Here is a 25,837-nt window from a genome sequence, read left to right on the forward strand (position 1 = left end):
ATGGAACTCTGCGTGAAGCTCCAAGATGTGGGGGGCAGCTCATCTAGTTCGAATAACGTGGAGGAAGTGCGAAATTCTGGTGCTGGTGAAGGCATTCTATTTTTGGACATAGGTAGGGGTCATAGTCCGTCTTTTAATGCCTTCGTGGCCCCCGCCCAAAATACAGAAACACCTGACCGACGTCCCTTCCCGAATGTCCATGTTGCGTATCCGGAAGGAATGGCCGACGGGTTGGCTGACTCATCTGAGGAAGACGAGATTGAGAATGATAGTGGAGAGGAAGCAGAGGTTGTTCCGGAAACCCAACTGGTTCAGGGAAAAAGGGTCATCCCAAGTGTTGTTGAACCGATCAATGTTGCAAGGGTCGGAGCTCTTTCCAGCGGCACCCCCGACCATTACTTGCACCTCAGTCTTGGTCCAATGAACTCGACAAATGCGGAGGACATACCCAGCAACTATGGTTTGACCGGTGAAATGGAGCTAGAGGTTGGCCTGAAATTCCTGACTAAGGATGCAGCAATGCTTGCTGTTAAGAACTACAACATCCGTCGAAGTGCAGAATTCAAAGTAGTGGAGTCAGATCATACTAGGTATGTTTGTCGATGCAAACTTTTTGGTGACCAATGTTCCTGGATGGTGAGGGTTGCGAAGACGAGGGCGTCCAGATTTTGGGAAGTTCGAAAATACCAAGGGCCTCACACTTGTTTGGCGTCTGCGACTTCGCAAGATCATGCTCAACTGGATTCAAATGTCATATGCCAGCACATATTCCCCATGGTTCAAGCAGACGCAACCATTTGCATAAAAGTGTTACAGGGGTCCGTGGAGTCGGCATACGGATACAAGGTGTCTTACAAAAAGGTTTGGCTAGCGAAACAAAAGGCAATAGCGAGAATCTATGGAGACTGGGATGATTCTTATAACCAGTTACAGAGATACTTCAATGCGTTGCAAACCTTTGTTCCAGGTAAGCCTATCTATCGGATTGCATACTAGTTTTGTAATAGTTTTCATGCTCTTACGAATTTGCAATTTCGTCATAGGGACAATTGTTGACCTACAAACCCGACCATACTATGCGGACAACACCCTCGATCGTGAAAGCGTCATGTTTCATCAAGTATTCTGGTCATTCCTATCGTGTGTCGAGGCATTCAAGCACTGCAAACTTCTAGTTTCGGTTGATGGAACACACCTGTATGGTAAGTACACGGGTACCTTGTTGATGGGAATAGCACAGAACGGAAACAACAACATTCTTCCCATAGCTTTCGCGCTAGTGGAACGGGAGAACACAGATGCATGGTACTTCTTTCTGACCAACTTAAGGAGATATGTGGCTACGCAACCAGATGTTCTACTGATCTCTGACAGGCATGCTACCATAAAGGCTGCGCTGGAGCGAGAGGGTTGTGGCTGGGAATACAATGTTTACTGTGCCCGACACATTGCGTCCAATTTCGCAACAAACTTCAAGAGTAAAGAAGCCAAAAGACATCTTGTTAGCGCGGCATACTCGAAGACCCAAGAGCAGGCACAATACTACCTAGAGTTAATCGGCAGGCAGAAGCACAGGTTTCATGTGGCCAGATCTTTTCACAGTTCTTGCAAAAGGCAATACTTGCCAACAGGGAGGGAATCACGCAGATGCTTGTCATATCACACGACAGGGCGACGTCGATCTTCACCGTCGATGAGATAGCCAGCGTAGGGTCTCAATCCAGATTCAGAGTATACCTCCGGCAAAGACGGTGTGACTGCGGCTACTTCCAGGTATTGCACTACCCATGTGCCCACGCGCTTACAGCATGTGCCCATGCCAGGCTTGATTGGCAGTCTTATGTCGACGATGTCTATCGGGTCGAAAATGTGTTCCGGGTATATCAGATGGAGTTTCCCCCATTGCCTGATGAGGAAGTGTGGCCACCCCACGAAGGACAACTTCTCCGTTCTAATCCCCACCTGCGACGATCGATGGATGGCCGACCTGTGTCGACAAGAATTCGTAACGAGATGGACGACGTAGAGCCTGACCCGGGAAAGCGATGTGGAATTTGCAGGCAACCAGGACATACTAGGAGACATTGTCCTCATGTCACTGGCACTTAGCGGCGTGGCTGGGTCGGAGATTGAGTGTTGTTATATTTTCAGTTTACTTAAATTCTCGTTTCTAGTCGGTGTCATGTTATATGTTTTAGGATTAAAAAGATGAATGCAGTATTTTCTTTTCTTGTCAAATGATCACACACGTTTGCAACCAGTACAACATGGACATTAACAACACCGAATTTAAAACATAACAACACAGATAACCGTAAAAAGTTACAACCACGAAGTCCGACACACTAAAACATAAAAAATTACAAACGAAGGAAAAAATACAACCATCGGACGATAACAACTCACCTTAAAACCATAACGTGAACTAGTGATGGTGTCCACCATGTCCCAACCTCCCACCTGTACCACATGAAGGTGCTCGAGTGTCGCGGCGGGGACGTCCTGCCTGTGCCTCCTCCCCCACATCATCAGCCCCCGCATACGATAAACGACGGCCCTCTAACAACGATGGCTCGAACGGGCGCATCTGGGATCCGGCCGTGTCACCTACAGAAACAGATCTCCTCCTTCCGACAGGGGGGTGACTACCTGAATCAGACGGTCGAAGTGCAAGTCCTAAGTCGGTGGGTGTGCGTGGTGATGCCTGAGAAGGAATGAATTGATCTAGGCCATCAAACAAAGATGAAAAGTTTGTCCAACCAACTCGATCCATAGAGTCAATCAGGTCCTGTGTACCTCCCCCTGCGATGAACCACCCTCCTCGTAGGTACTATTGTAAGGCATATACTGATGGATTGTGGATGACTGAAAGGGGTCCTCTGCGACGAACGGCTGCGGGCAGTAGACATCTCCCGGGAAATGCACTTCCACCGGTGGATGTTCCTGCTGAGTCCAAACATTAACCTGAGGTGGATCCGGAACTGGAGAGTCTGGGACCTGCATCTCATCAACTTCGACAGCCTGATGTCTTCCACGGCGGGAATGATGGCGTCTCCTGTCCTGTGGAACTGCTGGTAGCAGAACAACTGGGCCTCTACCGTACTCTGTCGGAGCTCCTCGAGGAATATCATCTCCTCGGGGATCCTGGAAGGCCTCCGGGGGTGACAGAAACCTCTTTGTTCTCGAGCAATACCACCTGTAATAATCCTGACTGGGATGCAAGGTATCTGCCCTATCTATCTCTAGCCGATATGATACAGTCCGTCTATTTGCCCATACTTCAAACCATGTCTGCAGGCGGATGGGCCACCATCCATCGTCGTTGCGAGCCGACTGGCGATGGAAGGTGTCTATGTTTAATGGAGGGCTCGGTGGACCTTGTTTGCCGCCGAATTGCCGCATGACTCTATCGATGTTAACAATCTCGATCCAGCGGAACAGAATAAGTGGCACGACCGCCGTATAGAAATCCCCATGTGGAGCACCAAGAAATTCCGCAGGCACCCTCGACAAAATCCGTGCATCCCTGTATGGCATCCACAGAAACTACAAAATCCGAGGATCATTTAAACAGGTGGACCAAATTTCATGGGACAAAACAAATTCAAGCGAGAGTCATGCAACAGGAATAGTTACCTCATCCACCTTCAAATTGTCCAACCTAAGCCGGTGCCTTTGTAAGCGTTGCTCGGCGTAGTCATTCTTTCCTCTCTTGCCCGCCCACCTGCGAAAGAACACAATGATCTCATAACCACATTAAAAAAAATACGCAGAGGAAATAAGAACACAAAGCACAGATACAGAAAACATGCAAGAAAATAATTTACGTTGTAGCTAACGGAAACGTGTATGGGCTCGTCACGTCCGGTGCCCAAAAAGGAAGCCTGAAGTATATCCAAGACATCTACAGTGTATGACAACCAGACATTCCCTCGACGTTATAATCAGTCGCTAGGCACATGCCTCTATACAACCAACAGAGCATGGTACTACCCCAACTATATGTACTAATGGCTTCATAGTTTGCCAGGAGAGGAAGATAACGTACGTGAACCGTGTTGTTCGCTTTGTCAGGAAGTAAAATGTCACCCAATAGGTACATAATGTAACAATGTGCATACCGTACGAGGGCCTCCTCGGGAGAGTCAAGAAGCATCCGTTGCAGTCTACTCCTGAGCCACTTCAGTTTAATGTTATACTTTGTGGTCCCAACATGTCCGTCAGGAACTTCTCCAAGGAGTTCCTCACACCATTGCCAAATATCCCTCTGGTGGAACTTACTCCATGACCTTAGAGTGCCGCTCACCAGTTCACCGTCGATTGGTAACCCCACCTGCATGGCAACATCCTCCAAAGTGATAGTACACTCACCCCATGGGAGGTGGAATGTATGGGTCTCAGGACGCCATCTCTCCACAAGAGCGCTAATCATTGGGTTGTCGTACTCAAAACGCTTTATCAGAGACACGTAATAGAAGCCGGCTCTTCTTAGATACGGCTCCAGCATCTGCCTCCTAATCTCTATGCTAGGATCTACTTCGTCTACAGAGAAAACATCAACCAGCGTGCCATGCGGAGTCAGCACACGTGCCGGCTGAAATTGAAATAGATCAAAACACAATTATATAGTTTACAACAATTTCTTAAATTATTAACAAAATTTTTTTTATTAATTTTAATTAAAAAAATAAACTCACCTTAACATGTAAATGAGCAGAAATATGAAATTCATCCAACCTATTAAGGTTTTCTTTCACATTAATTTCACTACCACTCATTTTTTTAATAATAAAATTACTACTCCACCCCTCTTTTTTTTTCACCGAAGCAACAAATAAAAATCTCTCCTGCAACTTACTACTTCACTCCTCTATTTTACCTTGGTCCCCTCCCTTCCCTTCACCTCCTTTTATATCCTTCACCCTCACAACACAACAATAAAATTGCCTCACTTTCACCCAATGCATGCTCGTACAGGAACTACAACACTGAGACTTCCTGCTTTGACTGCTCCCCCCCCCCCAACATTTCGTGCCTGCCACACTTGAAGAGGCCATTTCGTGTGTGCCTGCCATGAAATGGCCAACTCGTGGATGACATATGCGAGTTGGCCCATTTCGTGTGTGCCCTCCGTGAACTTGCCCATTTCGTGTTTGCTATGGGTGTAGTGGTGCACTTCGTGGACACCCTTTGCGACATGCTCCATTTCGTGGACACCCTCCTTGAAATGTAGCCCTTTTCCATTTCGTGGGTGATCCTTGCGAGTTGGCAGTGCGCAATTTGAGAAACATTTTCAGTCATGCGCATTTTGGGAAATAAAGTTATCTCCATGTATATTTACGTAAAAAAGCCTCGTGACAGTTCTAATGTCTAGACAAACTGAGTAACATATAGTGCAGTTTGTCTGATATTAAGCGAACTGTACAAAAAAAAAAAGAATATCGATAATTAAAGCCATTTTAATATTTTTAGGAAATAATAAATTTTTTAATTTATTTCAGAAAAAATACCACCCTTGGTCGTGCACTTCCCGATTCCTGCAACTCCAACAATATTAATAGTGCGTTAGTGACTTGTTAATAAATTTGACGGTGAGACAAAATTGAAACGATTTTAAAACGTTAAGAATTTAAATAGGACAAAAATATTGGGGACAAAAATAATATATTACGAATTTAAGATTTTTATTCATTATAAAATACTTATAAAATGACTAATAAATAAATTTTCGAAAAAAAATGAATATAATACATATATAATAAAGTATAAGTTATATATTTTTATCTCTAATATATCGAACTTCTTTAATATTTTATTTAAATAAATTTTATTTTTAACTTTGAAATAAATTTTAATTTTATTTTTAATAATATCAATTTTTTATGGTACATAGTTATTCAATTATTTTTTAATTATATCTAAATAAATTATTTTTAGTTACATTATTTTCATGCTAAATAAATTTATCTTTTCTTTTATTCTATTCTTAAAGATAAAAAACAAAGTACATATAGAATAAAATATAAATTATACCTTCTTTTATTAAGAGCAAAATTTAAAAAAATTGAATAATTATCTGTCGTAAAAAAATTTGAAACTACTAAAGAAAAAATTAAAATTTATTTAAAAGTTAAAAATAAAGTTTAACTAAATTAAATATTAAAGAAGTTTGGTATATTAATCAGTAAAATATATAATTTATACTTTATTGTATATGTACCATGCTCTTTTTTTTTTCCTTTTCCAAAAGTTTATATACTAACCATTCTACAAATACGAGTAAAAATCTTGAATTTGTAATACAATTTATTTTATTAAAATTTATTATTATTTTACTTGATTTGATAATTCTTCTAAGAGTAATATATTATTTTTATTTCCAACGTTTTTGTCCTATTTAAATTCTAATATAATCATTCTAATTTTATCTCACTGTCAATTCCATTAACAAATCACAAACGATGAAACAATATTAAGACGATTTTAAAATATTAGGGAAAGGTGGCAAAGCGGGCCGGCCCGCCCCAACCCGCCCCGCCCCGCCTAAGCCCGCCCTATAAACGGGGCGGACCGGCCCGTCTCGCCAACTAAAATGGATTCAAAATGCTAGCCCGCCCCGCTTTATGGCGGATTGGCGGGTTGGCGGGCTAGCCCGCTTCCTTTTTTTTTGAAAAATAAAATTTATTAAAATTAACCAAAAAATAATAATTAAAAAATCAAATACAAATAAAAAATAGTCAAATTATAATATAATTTTTTTTACTATTTTTTTTTATTTTTAACTTCAATAAAATTGTTCAAAATAATATTTGTCAATAGAATCATCTTTATTTTAAAAAATAAGTCACATAATTTGAGTATATATACGAAATTGTAAAATAAAATAAATAAAGTTAATAACTAAAGAAGAATAAAAACAAAAAATGAAAAAAATTGATTAAAAATTCTATAATTATTAATTTTATAACAGTAATCACTCTTTTATTTAATTAAAAAAAAAGAAAAATAAAAATCTTCGGCCCGGCGGACCGGCCCGTCCCGCCCCGCCAAAACCCGCCAATTTGGCGGTGCGGGTTTGGCGAGTTTTTGTAATTTGGCGGATTCCAAATCCTAACCCGACCCGCCTTTTTTAACGGGTTTAGCGAATCGGCCCGACGGGCTCGACCCGTTTTGCCACCCCTAATAATTTTACTACTTATTCCAAATATTTTGGGTCAGTAGTTGCATTTTTCTCTTACGGTAGGTGATGTAGATGTTGAAGCGGTTGGTGCAGCACACTTGTCAAAAAAAAAAAAGAAGTTGGTGATTGACCAAGGAAAAAAAAAGGTTGGTGTATCACATATAAAGAAAATTTTTACATTAGGTATCTGCAATTCGTTTAGGTTCAGATGGTAAACTTCCATGAGGATTGAGAACTAATATTTTGTAATCTACTTAATATATTAAAATTGAATTTTTTTTCAACTAATAAAGGTGACGTATCGATCTCTCATGACTCTATTTTCTTTTCAAAATGTACTTTCCTATTCTCTATTCTAAATTATTTTATAAAAAAATATATTTATTATAAAAATATTATAATTAATATTTAATGAATAATACATAGTTATACTAATTTAGGAACATATCTTTATTTTTAGAAAATACTATTTTCATGTAATTAAAGAACTCTTCTCTCTTCTAAAAATATTTTTAGAAAAATATCTTTATTATAATTATATTACAATTAGCATTTAATGAATAATGCCTGATTATACTAATTTAGAAAAATATCTTTATTTTTAGAAAGTACTATTCTCATGTAATGAAAGCACTATTCTTTCTTCTAAAATTATTTTTAGAAAAATATCTTTATTATAATTATATTACAATTAGCATTAATGAATAATGCATGATTATACCAATTTAGAAAAATATTTTTATTATAATTATATAAAATAATCTATTTAATATACTAAAATTAGTTTTTCCCCCAACTAATGAAAGTAAGGTGTCAATTTCTCATGAATTTATTTTCTTTTCAAAATAAAGGCACTATTCTCTCTTCTAAATTTATTTTAAAAAATATCTTTATTAGAATTATATTACAATTGGCATTTAATGAATAATGCATAATTATACTGATTTAAAAAATATCTTAATTATAATTATATAAAAAGTTAAACATAAATTTATAATTCTAATTGCTATAAATATGATACTAACGTTCATAGTGGTAAAATAATATTGTAATAATTAATTTCTATAATTATTTTGTACTACTAAAAGCTATATACAGTGTTTCTTTGTGGTTAGTGAGTCTAAAAATCTAAGAATCAAAGCATTTTTTTCTAATTTGTTATTCTTTTTTGATTGAACAATTGTTTCTAAGGAGTTTTGTAGGTCAAGTTCATGTCACATTCCCTCTACGTTTTCTATGTTTATCCAAAAATATTCGAAGTGGAGCATGTAATGAGATCGAATTTCTTCAATTTAGGTTCAATTTTGAAAAATTTGTGCCACCTTGAAGATGCAATTCAAAGATTGGTACTATATTTAAAATTTTTTTTCTTAAGCTTTTTGTATTAAAAATAATTTTATAACATATTGTATTTTTTCAAAAACTACCGGTCTTTTGGTGCATTAATGCAATGCCATTGAAGAGAATAAAAGTCAATTTAATTTGACAATTTTAATAAGAAGATAGTCTGAATTTGTACCGATTCTAAGTATTCGATCTTATGATGTTATTTCGGTTGGTTGTTACGAGAATTACTCTAATCTATACGTATCTAAGGATTAGAATAGATTAAATATTATTTAAATAATTTAGTTCTAATATTGGTAGTTGATTAAATTAGTTTTAGAGAAATTTAAATTGTTGTCCCAATTTATATATTATGACCAGTGGCGGAGCTTGAAACAAAATTTTGGGGGAGCCAGATAGAAGATAATTGTCAAGATGTTTTTGATATGGACCTCATTTAAAATAATCTCGTCTAACCTCATCTCTCTAATTTGGGTGATATTGCCAAATTTAAAGCCGTTTTCCAGGGTCTCGTTCCAAAAAATTAAGATCAAACTCATCAGATGCAACTTTTTGAACGTTTAGAGGTTGTATCTCACTTTTTTCATGATTCATTAAAGTAGAAGAACTATCTATATGCGTTGATATTGTAAAAGTTATATGTTCTCCTTCTTGAATATTAGCCTTCCTCTTAAAAAATGCATCAATTCTTTGATTTTTCATGATTATTTTATATAAAAATTTGAATATATATCCTGTAAAATATGTAAAAAAGAAGTTAGAATGACAAATATTAAAATTTATAATATTTATTGAATTTTTTTATCAATTTATATAAATACAATAATATCAATACTTATTGAATATTCTAATATTTTTTATCATATAAAAAATTAAATTAAATAAACAGTAAAATATAAAATATAAAATATAAAATGTAAAATGTAAAATGTAAAATAATACTAAATTACATAAATAAAAAATACCTAACTTTTTATATTTGAACTCAAAGGTAGAGAAAGTGTTGCTTATTGAATAGATAGCTGCGAAATGTGAATACACTCAGTTAAGTCCAAATCCAACATGTTTTGAATATTTAAAATTAAAAATTACTGTACAATAAAAGTAAAAGATGAAAATTGAACTTTGCTATTTTAAGTCATAGCAAAGTATTTAAGCCAATTGAACTAATTTTTTTATTTTTTGAAGAAGAATTACTAATTTTTTTCCAAAAGTTTAGGGGCCATGGCCCTCCTTATCTTAACTAAGCTCCGCCCCTGATTATGACTATTCTTTATGGATACGTTATTTTTAAACTTTTTAATATGATTTTTTTAAGTTTGTTTTCTTTTTTGATATATGTATCACCTTTTTTTTGTATTTCAGATTAGTAATGCAATTATTAAGAGAAATATAATTCATCAATAAATTAGAATGATTAAAAGTTTAATTAAGATTAACTAACATCTGTTTTGGACACAAGATTGATTAATTAAGATTAAGGCGTAAAAAAGGAAAAAGAGTCATAATACGTAGTTTTGCTTTCTTTCTAATATATAAAAATACGTGAAAGAAAAAAAATTAAAATATCACCATTTAAAAAAAATTGTTAATCATACATATGAAAAGAGATTGGAGAATATACATGGATATAAAAAATAAAAAATTATTACTCGATTGTAGAATAAAAAATAATCATATATATATATATATATATATATATATATATATATATATATATATATATATAATCATAACAAAAAAATAATTAACATATGTGACTTAAATTTTTATATGTACAATATATATATATATAAACAAATATTTAGAATTATTTAACAAAATTAATATATATGTATAGATAAATAAAAAAATTATTATAATTTATAAAAATTACACATACGATGACATTAATAATAAAGAATAAAAAAATTATTGAATGATTGTAGACTCAAAAAAATTAATTATGATAAAAAAAATTAATTAATATATACGATTTAAATATATTTACATACAATTAATATATATATATATAAACTACATAAAGAAGTATTTAGAATTATTTAAAACAATAAATATATTCTAAAAATAAGAAAATTATTAACTAAATAATTGATATATATATATATATATATATATATATATATATTATGATTTATGAATATTATTATGCATATGATGGTATTAATGGAATAACAAAATCAGTATAATTATTGTAGGCTAAAAAAATTATTTATAATAAAAAAATTAAAAAATAATTAATATATGTGACTTAATATATGTGTACTTAAATAAGAAAAAATTTAAAATTACTTAAACAAAATAAATAAATATATCCTACGAATAAAAAAATCATTGACTAATCGATTAATATATATATACTGGTAGTATAAATAAAAAATCATTAAATAAAAAAGAAATAGTATGTTTTCAATTTTGGGAATAAAACGTAAATAATTATAATATAATAATTTGTTTAATTATTAATATTTATAATTGTTATTTTAAATCATAAATTTAGAGAAAAAAAGTAGATTAACAAAAACGATTAATAACTATATTAGAGTTGATACACATAACACTAGATTAAGAAAAATAAACACAATTACTACAATTTAAATTAATTTTAATAAAATAATTTAAAATTATAATTTCAAACTTATCACGTGCATAGTACGAATTATTGAACAATTTATTATCATGTACATGGCACGGATTATTAAACAATTTCTCATGTATTTTTTTTCCAAAATAAAAATACTATTTTTACTTATAATTATTATTCTTTATCAACTCTTTCATTTAAACACTAATATTATTTATTAATTTTTTTATTTTTATTCCTCACATTTATTAAAAATTTCTTTTCAATAATTTAGGTATTAATTGTTGTTATTTAATTAACTTATTTTAGGTATTTACTTATTAAAATTTTAGGTATTAATTATACCTCAATCATGGTATTAAGACTTTGAACATAATTTCAATTTAATTTTGGACAATATCTATTACGGCCTGGTCCGAGCAGTTTACGGGCCGGCCCGACCCGAGCAATACCCGACCCGAACAGTCGAGGGCGAGATGCTCAGACTCCGACCCGAACACGCGTCCCTGACACGCATCCCTGACAGCTTCGCCACAACTGTGCAAGGGAGGCCTCGAAGAAGGTGGGCCTATCCCTGCAGGGCCCACCTCTGACACGGTATAAATGGGAAGGATCTACCCTTCCCCCAAGGTACGTCACATACCAATCTTCCCCTTTTTTCGCCTGCACACTTGACTGACTAGAGCGTCGGAGTGTCTTTGCAGGTGACACCCCCTTTCACATATGAAGAGCTCGGGACCTCGTCTACCCCCAACCCGGAAACGTACAACCAGACGACTTCCCCTTCGTTGACTAGGATACTTATCCGATCCGTCCGGTACCCGACCTACCGAACATTGGCGCCGTCTATGGGGAGGTCCATGGACTTCGTACTGGTCCAAAGTGGAACAGGCCGCGAGGCCGAGCCCGGAGAGGACGCTGCCGCGACTACCTCCCAGCAGCGCACAAGATCCCCTCCAAGACACCCAACACAATCTCGCGAGGGACGCCCCTTCGGGGGAACTGGCGACAACCACGCCAGAATAATGCAAGAACTGCGCCACAGGATGCAAGACTTGGAATGCCGGCTGGCAGACAGAGAACACGACCAGCACACCCCAGAACAAAGCCACTCCCGCTCTCACTCTAGGAGCCACTCCAGACGCACGCCCATCCCCCAGGCTGAATCTGAGAGTGCTGGAAAAAGAGGACGCGCGAGAAGATGCCACGACCCCGTCATTTATGCCAGACAAGAAAGGTGGCGCACTACAGGTCGAGGAACCGAAGATGCTCGTCGGGAGGACGACGAAGGAAGAACGACGAGAACACGGGGACCCGTGATAATGGGGGCGACCCCATTTCATCGTTCCATACTCGAGGTCCGACTGCCAAAACACTTTGACAAGCCAACGGACATGAGGTACGACGAAACGCAAGACCCGCTGGAACATCTCACGGCCTTTGAGGCCAGAATGAACCTTGAGGGAGTGGGAGACGAGGTAAGGTGCCGCGCCTTCCCGGTCACCCTGGCGGGGCCTGCAATACGGTGGTTCAATAACCTCCCGCAGGGCTCGGTGACCGGCTTCGCAGACATCAGCCATGCCTTCTTAGCCCAATTCACGACCAGAATTGCAAAGGCGAAGCACCCAATCAACCTGCTCGGGGTGACCTAGCGACCTGACGAGTCGACCAGGAAATACCTAGACAGATTCAACGATGAGTGCCTGGAAATCGACGGGCTGACGGACTCAGTCGCAAGTTTGTGCCTGACGAACGGACTCCTGAACGAGGACTTCAGAAAGCACCTCACCATGAAACCAGTGTGGAGTATGCAGGAAATCAAATGTGTGGCCAAGGAATACATCAACGACGAAGAAGTGAGCCGAGTCGTGGCCGCCAACAAACGGCAGCCCTCTCACAACCAAGACCGGCACCGCAGAAACAAAGAAGGACAAAAGGAACACGCCAGAGACGGCGGCCCGAGCAAGGCTCCCAGACCATTTCCTCGTGTCGGGAAGTTCACCAACTACACTCCCCTCACCGCGCCGATCATGGAAGTTTATCAACAAATTGCCGAAAAGGGGATCTTGTCGAAGCCCCGACCACTGAAGGAACGAACAGGGGGAAATCGAAGCCTCTACTGTGATTATCACAAGGGCTATGGGCATAAAACCCAAGACTGCTTCGATCTAAAGGACGCACTGGAGCAGGCCATTAGGGATGGAAAGCTAGCCGAATTTTCCCACCTCATTAGGGAGCCGAGGCGACGGAATCGCGACCACGACAGTGAGGATAGGACTCGAGCACCGAAGCGACGCCAAGAACCGGAGGACGACGACCGGGGCCTCACTATAGTGAACGTGGTAACAGCTAGGAATGCAGCACCTAGGTCAAGGTCGGCACACAGGAAAGACGCCAAAGTCCTGGCGGTCTCCTCATCCTCTACGCGAAGCACTAGGAAGCTCCCACCCATTTCGTTCGGCCCGGAGGATCAGTGATTCGACGAGATCGGAGAGAGTCCTCCCATGGTCATAACGGCCAGAGTAGGAACCGGTCTCGTCAAACGAATCCTTGTAGATACGGGGGCAGACTCGAACATCATGTTCCGCAATGTGTTCGATGCTTTGGGCCTAAGGGATGCCGACCTACAGATGCACCAGCACGGTGTCGTAGGGCTTGGCGACCATTTCATCAAGCCAGATGGCATAATCACCCTGCCGATCTCACTGGGACAAGGACAGGGGAGAAGAACGGTAATGGCCGAATTTGTGATCCTACGGGACTCCACCGCCTACAACATCATCCTGGGGAGAAAGACAATCAACGACCTAGGAGGAGTCATCATCACGAGGATGTTAGTAATGAAGTTCATAACTGAAGAAGGGTCAGTAGGATCTGTGAGAGGAGACCTGAAAACGGAAGTCGCTTGCGACAACGCCAGTCTCTCGTTAAGAAAAAAGTCTAAAGAGGCATCGGGAATATTTCTCGCTGACTTGGATGCCAGAGTCGATGACAAACCAAGACCCGAACCCGAAGGGGACCTGGAGAAGTTTAGGGTCGGGAACTCAGAGGAAAAATTCACGTTCTTGAATAGGAACCTCCCCCATGAGTTAAAAGAACCTTTGATGGAAATTATCAGAGCCAATGGCGATTTGTTTGCCTGGACACCTGCCGACATGCCAGGCATAGACTCCGGTCTCATGTCGCACCACCTAGCCATCTGACCGGAAGCCAAATCAGTGGCCCAAAGGAGGAGAAAAATGTCTCAGGAAAGAGCAGAGGAAGTGGCCAGACAGACGGCCGGCCTCCTCGAAGCGGGGTTCATCCGGGAGCTGGACTATTCGACCTGGCTATCAAACGTGGTCCTGGTAAAAAAGCATAATGGGAAATAGAGAATGTGTGTGGACTACTCCGATCTCAATAAAGCATGCCCTAAAGACTGCTACCCCCTTCCCAACATTGACGCACTCGTCGACGCGGCTGCGGGATACCGGTATCTGAGTTTCATGGATGCCTACTCCGGCTACAATCAGATACCGATGCACTGGCCAGACGAGGATAAAACGGCGTTCATAACGCCAGGGGGGACCTACTGCTACAGAGTGATGCCGTTTGGCCTAAAGAACGCGGGGGCAACGTACTAGAGACTGATGAACAAAATATTCAGCAACTCATCGGCAAGACGGTGGAAGTTTACGTGGATGATATCCTCACAAAAACCACCCGCCCTGACGATCTCATAAGCGACCTGGAGAACGTGTTCGCATCCCTTCGACAACACGGCATGAGGCTCAACCCGCTTAAGTGCGCCTTTGCCATGGAGGCCGGAAAGTTCCTGGGATTCATGATAACCCAGAGGGGAGTGGAGGCCAACCCTAAAAAGTGCCAAGCAATACTCCAGATGAGAAGTCCGGGCTGCATCAAAGACGTTCAGCGGCTGACGGGAAGGCTCACAGCGTTGTCCCGTTTCCTCGGTGCATCGGCAGCAAAGGCCCTACCCTTTTTCGCTTTGATGAAGAAGGGAATAGCATTTGAGTGGACCCCTGCGTGCGAAGAAGCTTTCAACCACTTCAAAGAGATTCTAGCAGCACCCCCAGTGCTTGGGAAGCCGAAAGCCAAAGAGCCACTCTATCTGTACCTAGCCACCACAGAGGGGGCGCTCGCAGCGGTGTTGGTGCGGGAAGAAGGGAAGGCCCAGCAACCGATCTACTTTGTGAGTAGAGCACTGCAAGGGGCAGAACTCAGATACAGCAAGCTGGAGAAGCTGGCACTGGCACTTCTGGTCTCCTTCCGCCAATTGCGATAGTACTTCCAGAGTCACCAGGTGGTCGTGAGAACAGATCAGGGGATTCGTCAGGTGCTCCAAAAACCTGATCTAGCAGAAAGGATGATGACCTGGGCCATCGAATTGTCCCAATCTGACTTGAACTACAAACCTCGACATGCAATCAAGGCGCAAGCAATGGTAGACTTGCTGGTGGAGGTAATCGGGAATCCAACCGAAGTCACGAACATACGGTGGAAGCTCCATGTAGACGGAGCCTCCAACCAGACGTCTGGGGGCACCGGGATTATCTTAGAAAGCCCGGCCGGAGTCATCTACGAACAGTCGGTCAAGTTCGAGTTTCCCGTATCGAACAACCAAGCAGAATACGAAGCCCTCCTGGGGGTTTGGTTCTAGCTCAGGAAGTTGGGGCCACGAGGCTGGAAGTATGCAGTGACTCGCAAGTCGTCACTTCGCAAGTGAATGGAAGCTACCAAGCCAGAGACTCACTGCTACAGAAATACTTAAAGAGGGTCAAAGAGCTGAGCAAACAATTTGAAGAGATCACGATCCAACACGTTCCAAGGGAGAGGAACACACGGGCAGACCTCCTATCCAAGCTGGCGAGCACAAAACCTAGAATCGGCAACTGCTCCCTCATCCAAGGCATCACGAAAGAGCCGGCAGTTGCCCTCCACCTGACCAAAATAAGCCCTTCTTGGATGGACCCCATCACTGACTTCCTGGAAAGCGGCAAACTTCCTGAGGATGAGAAGGAAGCCAAAGCGTTAAGAAGAGAAGCCGTCAAATACACGGTCATACAAGACCAGCTATTCAAAAAGGGACTCAGCCAATTTTTGCTGAAATGCTTACACCCCGACCAGACGGACTACGTACTTAGAGAAGTCCATGAGGGGTGCTGCGGCCATCACATCGGGGGCAAAGCCCTAGCAAGGAAGCTTATCCGAGCTGGATACTACTGGCCAACAATGATGAATGACTCCAGAGAATTCATAAAAAAATGTGCGAAGTGTCAACAGAACGCCAACTTCCACAAAGCTCCAACTTCCAAGCTGAGCCTGCTGACGTCTACCCGACCTTTCGCACAATGGGGAATCGACCTCTTAGGACCCTTTCCGGTCGGCCCAGGACAAGTCAAGTATCTCATAGTTGCCATCGACTACTACACCAAATGGATAGAGGCTGAACCACTGGCCAGCATATCCTCATCCAATTGTAGAAAGTTCCTGTGGAGGCAGGTGATAACCCGATTCGGCATCCTGGAGATTGTCATATCAGATAATGGGACACAGTTCACTGACAAGAAGTTTGCAGAATTTCTCACCGGCTTGGGGATAAAGCAGAAGTTCTCCTCGGTTGAGCATCCCCAGACAAATGGACAAGTGGAGTCCGCAAATAAGGTTATCTTATTAGGTCTCAAGAAGCGTCTAGATAGCAAAAAAGGTGCATGGGACGACAAGCTCGCCTCGGTCCTCTGATCCTATAGAACAACCGAACAAAGTTCCACAGGAGAAACCCCCTTTCGCCTAACATATAGAGTCGATGCGGTGATACCCGTAGAAATCGGTGAGCCGAGCCCGCGGTTACTTCTCGCAGGAGTAGAAAAAGCAGTAGACAAAGACCTGGTAGACGAGGTCAGAGAGATGGCCCACTTATCAGAGGTAGCGCTGAAACAAAGAATAGCCCTACGCTACAACACCAAGGTCCTCAGGAGGGAATTTGAGGAAAGGGACCTTGTCCTGCGGCGCAACGACGTCGGGCAACCGACCCCGGGAGAAGGAAAGCTGGCAGCAAACTGGGAATGCCCCTACAGAATTAAAGAAGTGCTTGGCAAAGGCGCCTACAAGCTGGAAAGGCTCGACAGCAAAGAAATCCCGAGAACATGGAATGCAGGTAACCTGAGGAGGTTCTATTCATAGCTTGGGCGCACCGGCCAAGCGGCCTGACGAGCTAGATAGATGTTTACTTTTACCAAATGTTATTTCCCAATGGTTTACTTTTATCAAATTCCTATCGTGTTCATGAATTCGTTTAGCTAACGACTAATTTTTACTTGTCTAAATTCTTCCATCTACTATTCTCCAACACGTACCCCACACAATCGCGTTCTTTAACGGCAACCCGGGACTGATCACCTCGGGAGCCAGTCGGATCATAGCCATAGCTAACGGCCGCGATAACGTGACCAAGGCGGTTTCAACCATGCTACCAACGTAAACGGCAAAACGGACACAAGTAATAAGTCCACACCGGAACAACGGTAACAAAAAACACAATACTAAACAAACAAGATAAAGGCAATACTTTAAAGCCGACCAGGCGACCATTAAAACGTAGCAAAGGTCTTAACAGTTGCAACAAAAGTATCTTACAAGGCCAAACAAAAGCAAAAGTTACAAGAGTTCACTTTCGGGGCATATCAACAATCTTGCCGTCCTGAATTGTTTTGAAGACCCCAATAGCCGACGTGTCGAAGTCTGGAACCACGATCTTCACTTGAGCCTTGAGAGCCTCCTCAGTTATAAAGATCACGTTCTTTCCTTGCACTTTAGTCGCCTTGTGCTTCTTCTTAAGCTCTTCAAGTTCGGCCTGGGCAGCCTTAGCCGACGAAACGGCCTGGTCGCGCTCCTTTTCCACAGCAACCACACAACCTTGCGCGGCATTGAGCTGGCTCTCCAGATTCATCTCCGCTCGGTCAAATAGGAAACGATGGCATCGGAGGCCTTCATCTTTTCCTCAAAGGACGCAGCCCTCTCCTCGGCACCCTTGCGCCCTTTCTCCACCTCGAACAGCTGTTCCTGAAGCTTCTCAACCTGGGCCTTGAGTTCGTTGTTGGCTTTGGCAGCGGTTTCAAGTTTCCTTCGCAATGCCTACATGCCCGACAACTCGAACTCGGCCTTCCGAGCTATCACAGCTCCACGAAGAAGAGTGCGATACATCCATCTCGCCTGGGTCGCGAGCTCGGTACCGAGAAAGTTGTCCTCCGTACCAGGGATCAGCTGATTGTCTATAAAGGTACCGGCATCGAAGTTCCTCTCCATCATGGTGAGAGTTCCTTCCGGGCTAGAGGAGGCCCTCTGCCTCTTGGGAGTAGGGACAAGCTTGAAATCATCATACTCCCGCTGGGTGGAGGACGACTGCCCAATACCAGCCGCCTCCTTGAGAATAGGAGAAGCCTGCGTCCCAGTGGAATTCTTGTCGGACATGGCGGTGTCTTAAGGAGAGGGCACAGCTTGGCCCCCCTTCTCCTCGGCAGGGCCTTCCGACTTCCCGTCGACCTTCTCGTCCGTCTTCTCCTCGTCGCTATCCTCTAAAAAGGTCTTGACCAAACCTTCAAGCCCAGTTACCGAGGCAGACATCTCCACTACAGCAAACAAACAAATACGTCAGTTGTGAAGTCGGGAATAACAAACAATGATAAACAACACAAAAGTATAAGACAAAACGGCTCACAAATATAACTCCTGGCGGCCTCCCGTTCACCTATAAGGAGGTGGGGGTTCACGGGGTTCTTTCCAAAAAGCGCAAACAACACGTCGACAATCCTCTTATTTACAGGGGATATTCCCTTGTAGGTCACTTTTATGAAGGAGTTGGACCCCGCCCCGAAACTCCAATATGTCGGGATGAGGCGTTCTCCCTCTAGCGACAACCAAAAGGGACGGCGACCTTTGACAGGGCGAACTTTGAAATATTTGTCCTTGAACCCATGATAGGAGTCCTCGAACAAGCCAAATATCTTCTAACCTTGGGCAGATCGGAAAGACAGGAACCCTTTCCTCGCTTTCCCTTGTTTGGAAGGGTTAGTAACGCTGAAGAAGAAGAGAAAGACATCCACCGATGCCGGCAGCTCGAGATATTCACAAATCATCTCGAAACAGTGGATAGAAGCCCAGCTGTTTGGATGAAGCTGCGACGGGGACACGGATATCCGATTAAGAAGCGACATCTGGAAGTCGGAAAACGGTATGCGAACGCCCACCTGGGTGAACATGGCTTTGTAAAACCATATCCAGTCGGGAACCCGGGGGGGAATGAAAATTAATCTCATACAGCCGCTCATTGGGGCAGGATTGAAGACCTCGTAATTGGCCTCCTCGTCTGTCCCCCCACAGAGATACTCGGCTTGACAAAATTCCGTCAACTCCTCCAGATCCATCCTATTCGGCGAGTCCTTCACATCGGAGGTCACCCAGGCGTAAGGGTCGTAGCTCGCGGCGGAAGGGGAAGCCTGGGAAACGACGCGAGGCATACCTACAGTGGGGGTACCACTCCGTTAGTCTATGAAGTTGGGTGCCCAGGAAAAACCCAAAAACTATGTCCATCCTATTCAATAGTTAAGATCAGGCATGGCTAAAGTTATCTATCATGCAAGCTACCTAAAAGCCTAACCTGGAATGGTACCCCTCCCCTAACACATCTACTTGGCACTAAAAAGTCATCCACCAACAAAAATCAAACAAGACAGCAAGAACACAAAGCAGATACAAACAACAAACGTACAACAGTGAAGCAGAAAAGAGAGAGGATCAAAGATTACCTGAATCAGTTGCGAAAACTGAGAAGGAAGAAGGAAAGATGCACAGAGATGCTAGGATGAAGCTCTGGGATGCTCTGGGATTTTCTAGGTGAAGAAGAATGAGATAGTAGGAGCAAGAGTGTAAAGGAAAAAGATCAAAGCAAAACTGTTTAAAACTGCCACCCAGGAAGCGCGAAAGACCTGGGGGCAAAATAGTCTTTGCATACGGGGTTTTCCAGCCCATTATGAGCATTAAATGCCCTGCGCGAAGAACGAGGTCGCTCCAACAACAAACAGACACGCGCACAAGAGGCACGTCTACCCCACGGATGGCCGGCCTGACGACACCACGCGAGAAAGGAGATGACGCGCCACCAACTATCCTCTCGATCGTTGCTGGCACGTTGGGGGCACTGTTACGGCCTGGCCCGAGTAGTTTACGGGCCGGCCCGACCCGAGCAACACCCGACCCGAACGGTTGGGGGCGAGACGCTCAGACTCCGACCCGGACACGCGTCCTTGACAGCTTCGCCACAGCTGTGCAAGGGAGGCCTCGAAGAAGGTGGGCTTGTCCCTGCAGGGCCTACCTCTGACACGGTATAAATGGGGAAGGATCTACCCTTCCCCCAAGGTACGTCACATACCAATCTCCCCCTTTTTTTGCCTGCACACTTGACTGACTAGAGCGTCGGAGTGTCTTTGCAGGTGACACCCCCCTTTCACATCTGAAGAGCTCGGGACCTCGCCTACCCCCAACCCGGAGACATACGACCAGACGACTTCCCCTTCGTTGACTAGGATACTTATCCGATCCGTCCGGTACCCGACCTACCAAACAATATATATATATATATATATATATATATATATATATATATATATTAGGTATTAATTATTATTATTTATTAACTTATTTTAGGTTTTTAATTATTAAAATATTAGATATTAATTATATTCTGTTTACCATGTTAAGCCTTTAGACATAATTCTAATTTAATTTTAGATAATGTAAGAAGCAAATATATATATAATATTAAATTAGAAGAGTAGATTTTAATTTTACATAAAATAATATAATAGATATAGAGTATAAATAAATTTACTTGACAAATATAATTATTCATAGTGTGATATTTTATTACGATAACATATCTTTGTGCATTGACTCCCTATATAGCAATAATATATATATCCATTACATGACATATTTATTATTATATTTCAAATTTAGAGTTTCTTTGATCTAACATTGCAGTGAAAGAATACTAAGCAAAAATAAAAAATAAAAAAAAATATGGGAATATTCTAAACATGATTACCGCTAATCTTTTTTTCTTTAGTTTTCAAATATATTATTTATTTTATTTATTTAGAGTAATAAATAAATTTATTATAACTATAATAAAATTATCTTTAAACTATTAGTATTATTAGTAAATTTTTAAAATTATTGACATATTATTAGTATATATAATAAGCAGTAAATTTTCTTTCATGTTTATTATTTAAAAAATTTATAATTTTCACATAGTCTTTATTCTATTTTTTTCATACCTAATGACTATTGACTACGATCCTATTAATAGTATCACCTATAGTAGATTATACAAAGAGAAAGTATGAAAAATAAAGACAAGAATTATAAGGCTATAAAAAATTCCATTCAAGTTTGACAAGAGTAAGACGGTTTACATAGAAATAGTTCTGATAGATGATAAGATTAATTGATTCATTTACTAAATTTTTTCAAGTAATGCTAAGTTCAATTTATAAATAGAGTTTAATTTTGATGCACTGACAGTGTAAAGCGTTTTACATAGTCGTGCAATCACATCCGTTCTTTTGGATGACCATTCACACGGTCAATGTGAAATGTATTTATTTTTATTGATGTGTCATTACGTAATTGGATACACGTGTAAAACTACTTTACACTGTCAGTGCATCAAAATTAAATTCTTATAAATATTTGTAGTTCATATTTTAAGTTAATTTTATAAGTATACCATTTCACAAGTCAAAGACAATTCTTTTTAATAGCTTTGTAAATGCTAATAGCTTTTATATTTAATTTATTTTGCAATACGATAAAATTTATTGTTCAATCAAATCAAAGACAATTTTTTGTAATAGCTTTGTAAATGCTAATAGCTTTTATATTTAATTTGTTTTGCAATACGATAAAATTCATTGTTCAATCAAGAATTATTTGACAAAAATATTTGAGAATGAATTGGTAGAAAGGAAAGTTTATGTCTTCTCAAATTTTGAGATTGAGAAATCAAGCGGAATATATCTTCTGACGGTACACACGTGCAAAATATCTTTTAAGATGGAGTCAGGTATAGTATATTTGGTCGATGATCGTAAAATTCTGGATAATCATTTTAATTTGCTTGCTCGTGCTGATATATTGAAACAAACAAATGAACTATTCTACTTATTTGGTACGTAATTAATTTATATTAACCCACACAAAATTATTTTCCTTTTGATTTTAAGTTTTGCCAAAAAATTGTATAATAACATCATTTTATCGATAACAAAAATTTTAACAGTTTATTTATGAAAATATTTGAAATTGTATTGTGACTTTTTCTAAAGGTATATCATTTTATTAATATACTATTATTAGTTTTATCGTTTAATATAAAATAAATCAGTAAATTTTTTTTATTTTATACACGTTCGAAGTTATAATTTCTTATATTATTCACTCATTTGTCCTTAATTTGGTACTTTTAATTCAATTTTTTGTTCAATTAGATATTATTAGATTCTTGACTAGAAAAAAAACTCATATCATGGTCAAAAATAGGGAGAAGTGACCAATACATTGTGATTGATCTTCATGATTTACAGTATGTAAAATTTTAATATGAATATTTCTTTAGGTTATAATTATGTGTTGTGGTGCAAATTTTTTTTTCTTTATATATTACTACTTACTCCCTTAATTCTCGCTTTCATTCAAAAATGAGAAAAAAATTTTATTGTACACTATGAGATCAATTTACAATCCAATTACTTGCTCATCTATGTGATCACCAAGTAACAGAATACATAATTTATTCTCTAATTTATAAAATTTAACAAAGACATTGGTAAACATATTGGTTTCACATTTATTTATATATTTTATTTATTTATGTTATATTTGTAATTATATTATATCTATTTTTATCAATATATTTTTTTAAAAAATATCGTTAGTATTAGTACATTGTGTATTAAATAAATTAAATGATAGAAACACGTAACTATTTTCTTTTTCAGTCAAGATTAAGTAAAATACTGTAATTTGGACTTGCAATATCAACATATTAATAGTAAAATGAAGAAAAAATATAATATTATATAAAAATAAAATTTAAATCATAATTATAATTTATGATTTAAATCATAATTTAAATGTTTTAAACGGGATAATTTCATTTAGAGAATTCATAATTCAAACATAATTTTTATACACTTAATAGCTATATTCGAATTAATACATTTAATATTATATTTAAAAAAATACAAACAATGCACATCATATTATTTATTTATTAATTAAATTATTACAATTCAAATTAATTTTAATAGAATAATTTAAAATTATAATTTCAGTTTTATAGCACGGTTATTACACTTGTTAGTATTAATATCACATTAACACTTTCATGTGTTTGATCAAATTAAATTGCACTATATGGGGCTTGTTAACTCAAGTAACCATAATAAGCCCACTAAAATTGCTGGCCCGAAATGAAAAATATAACTAAAACTAGGACCAATTGGCAGCCGAGGCCTTGGATCAATGGCAGCATCACCTGCTTCGCTGGGAGTTGCACCCGGATTTGAATCTTCAGTGAGGAATATAGAATCCATGTTAGTAATATTCATGTAGTGTGTGTAAGTGTGTTATGTGAGTGTGTAATACATGAGTGTAATACCTAGAATTGGGAGTTGTCCAATTCACTTGACAAAAAAAAAAAAAAAAAACTAGGACCAATTGCTATTATTTAGTGAAGGAAAATAAAGATAGATTCTATTGGATGATTGATTTGTAGCGGTAACAATGTTCTTATTCGGCTTCATGTTGATGCATAGCGACACACACATGAATTCTGCAGAAAGAGTTTATAAGCCTGCAAAGACATTGACAATGTGGTCCACTTTGTAATCAATTGGGACCAATTGACTGGATGGATAATTTACTCCCAAAAACAAGCTTTGCTAAAACAACATGAAAAAATGGGGGCAAAAGAACAAAGAGGATATTATTGGCTTCTCTTGGCTTGACTCTTTTTGTTGTGGTGGTATCATGAAATTCTTAACAAGACAACTCATGTTTGATATTTCAAACAAAAAATCATAATGCTTGCTCTTGTGGCTTAGACTTATTTTATATTTTAAGTTGTAACTACTAATCTGTTTGTATTTCTGAGCTGGTAAGGTCCTCAAACTTTCAACAATGTTATTATCAATACTGCATATATTTTATCCATGATCGAATTTTCTTAATTTTTCTCTCAATTAATTTTATAAATTATAATTTTATTAGGACCTATATTGTTAGATCAAATAACTTTTTTTTTTTTTGCAAATGTATAGTTCTTGTCGATTTTTGTTTAAATACACGCTGAATTTTTCCATAATCCATAGTGCATACTAAATTCCTTTTTTCCACTTTTTTTTTATTAAATTTTGTTTATGGATTTAAATCCATGAAAATTAAATGAACAACAAAATTTAGTGTCTTCTAACTGGATTTATTTTAAATAAATATATTTTATTTATAGATATAGATAATTTGTAGCACATTTATCAATTTCCATTTCCTTTATATATTTCATTTACAGTGTAAACAATTAAAATTGTTTTTCGTTTACAATAGTGTAAACGAGATATGTATATTATTACAAAAAAAATTATGATTAAAATAATATTCATGGTATGATTTGGATCAATTTACAAAATAAAAAAAAGATACAATTTAGGGTTAAGTACGATTTTGGTCCCTAAAGTATAGGCCCACAAATTTTTTCGTACTCAATCTTTTTTGTATACAAAATCATCCCTAAGTTTAACTTGATTTTAAAATCGTCATTCGAATTAAAATACCCTTATTCTTCACCAAAATACAGTTTCTATTTTTCTTGTAAGACCCAGAACTTTTGAAAAGTCTTATTATGATCAAGTCTCAAATCATATAGTTATTTATAGCCTTAATTTCGGAAATCATTTTATTAAAGATAATTAAGGCAAGTTTTGATTTATTGAATTTGAGACGAGTTATGATTTTTATCCAATTTTATAATTATTGGGTTATTTTCTATATTCAGATTATGAATTTGGCAGTTATGAAATAAAAGGGGTTTTACATGATTTGGATTAAATAATTAATATTTTAAATATTAATACTGCTATTTTGGAAAATAGAGAAATTAATTATATTATTTCTAATTTTTAGATTTGGACCTTTTATCGAAAATAATTTGTGAAAATGATGAACAAATGGTATTTTATATATATAATTAGTGTTGGATTTACATTGGGTTTCAATTACTATATTTTTCCCAATTTCATTTGAATTTACCAAATTGCCCCTAACCATAAGTTTCAAAAATGAAACCCTTACCCTGAAAAACCTAACCCGACCCGGTTTCCCCACAACTGCAGTAGCCCCTCCCTTCTAACAGCAGCGGCAACACACGCAGTTTCCTTTGATTTTTCTGAAAGAAAGAAACAAAGAAAGGAGAGATTTGAGAAGGGGAGGGGGAGGTCTGGAAGAAAGAAGGCAGGGGAGGCCTTGTCACCGTCGATCCACTACCTTGGAGCTCGCCGTCGAGCTGCTTTGCGGCGCCGTTCATGGAGTCACTAGTTCGCATCACCGCCGATCATCGTCGAGCCACCGTCAGGAGCCGAACAGCGAAGGAGAAGGACGCAAGGCAGGGG

General features: G+C 38.8%; 2 protein-coding genes across 2 annotated transcripts; both read left to right on the plus strand.

Moving 5' to 3' along the window:
• Positions 1-2,109, plus strand: LOC140179171 (uncharacterized). The gene is made up of 3 exons (XM_072217826.1): positions 1-967; positions 1,044-1,575; positions 1,632-2,109. Exons 1-3 carry the CDS (start codon positions 1-3, stop codon positions 2,107-2,109), a joined length of 1,977 nt encoding a protein of 658 aa, XP_072073927.1.
• A 12,882-nt stretch (positions 2,110-14,991) lies between these two features.
• On the plus strand, positions 14,992-17,294 carry LOC140179172 (uncharacterized). The gene is made up of 4 exons (XM_072217827.1): positions 14,992-15,395; positions 15,551-16,247; positions 16,614-16,818; positions 16,936-17,294. Exons 1-4 carry the CDS (start codon positions 14,992-14,994, stop codon positions 17,292-17,294), a joined length of 1,665 nt encoding a protein of 554 aa, XP_072073928.1.
• Positions 17,295-25,837: the final 8,543 nt, after the last annotated feature.

Source organism: Arachis hypogaea, chromosome 15 (assembly GCF_003086295.3).
Source record: "Arachis hypogaea cultivar Tifrunner chromosome 15, arahy.Tifrunner.gnm2.J5K5, whole genome shotgun sequence".
Taxonomy (NCBI): Eukaryota; Viridiplantae; Streptophyta; class Magnoliopsida; order Fabales; family Fabaceae; genus Arachis; species Arachis hypogaea.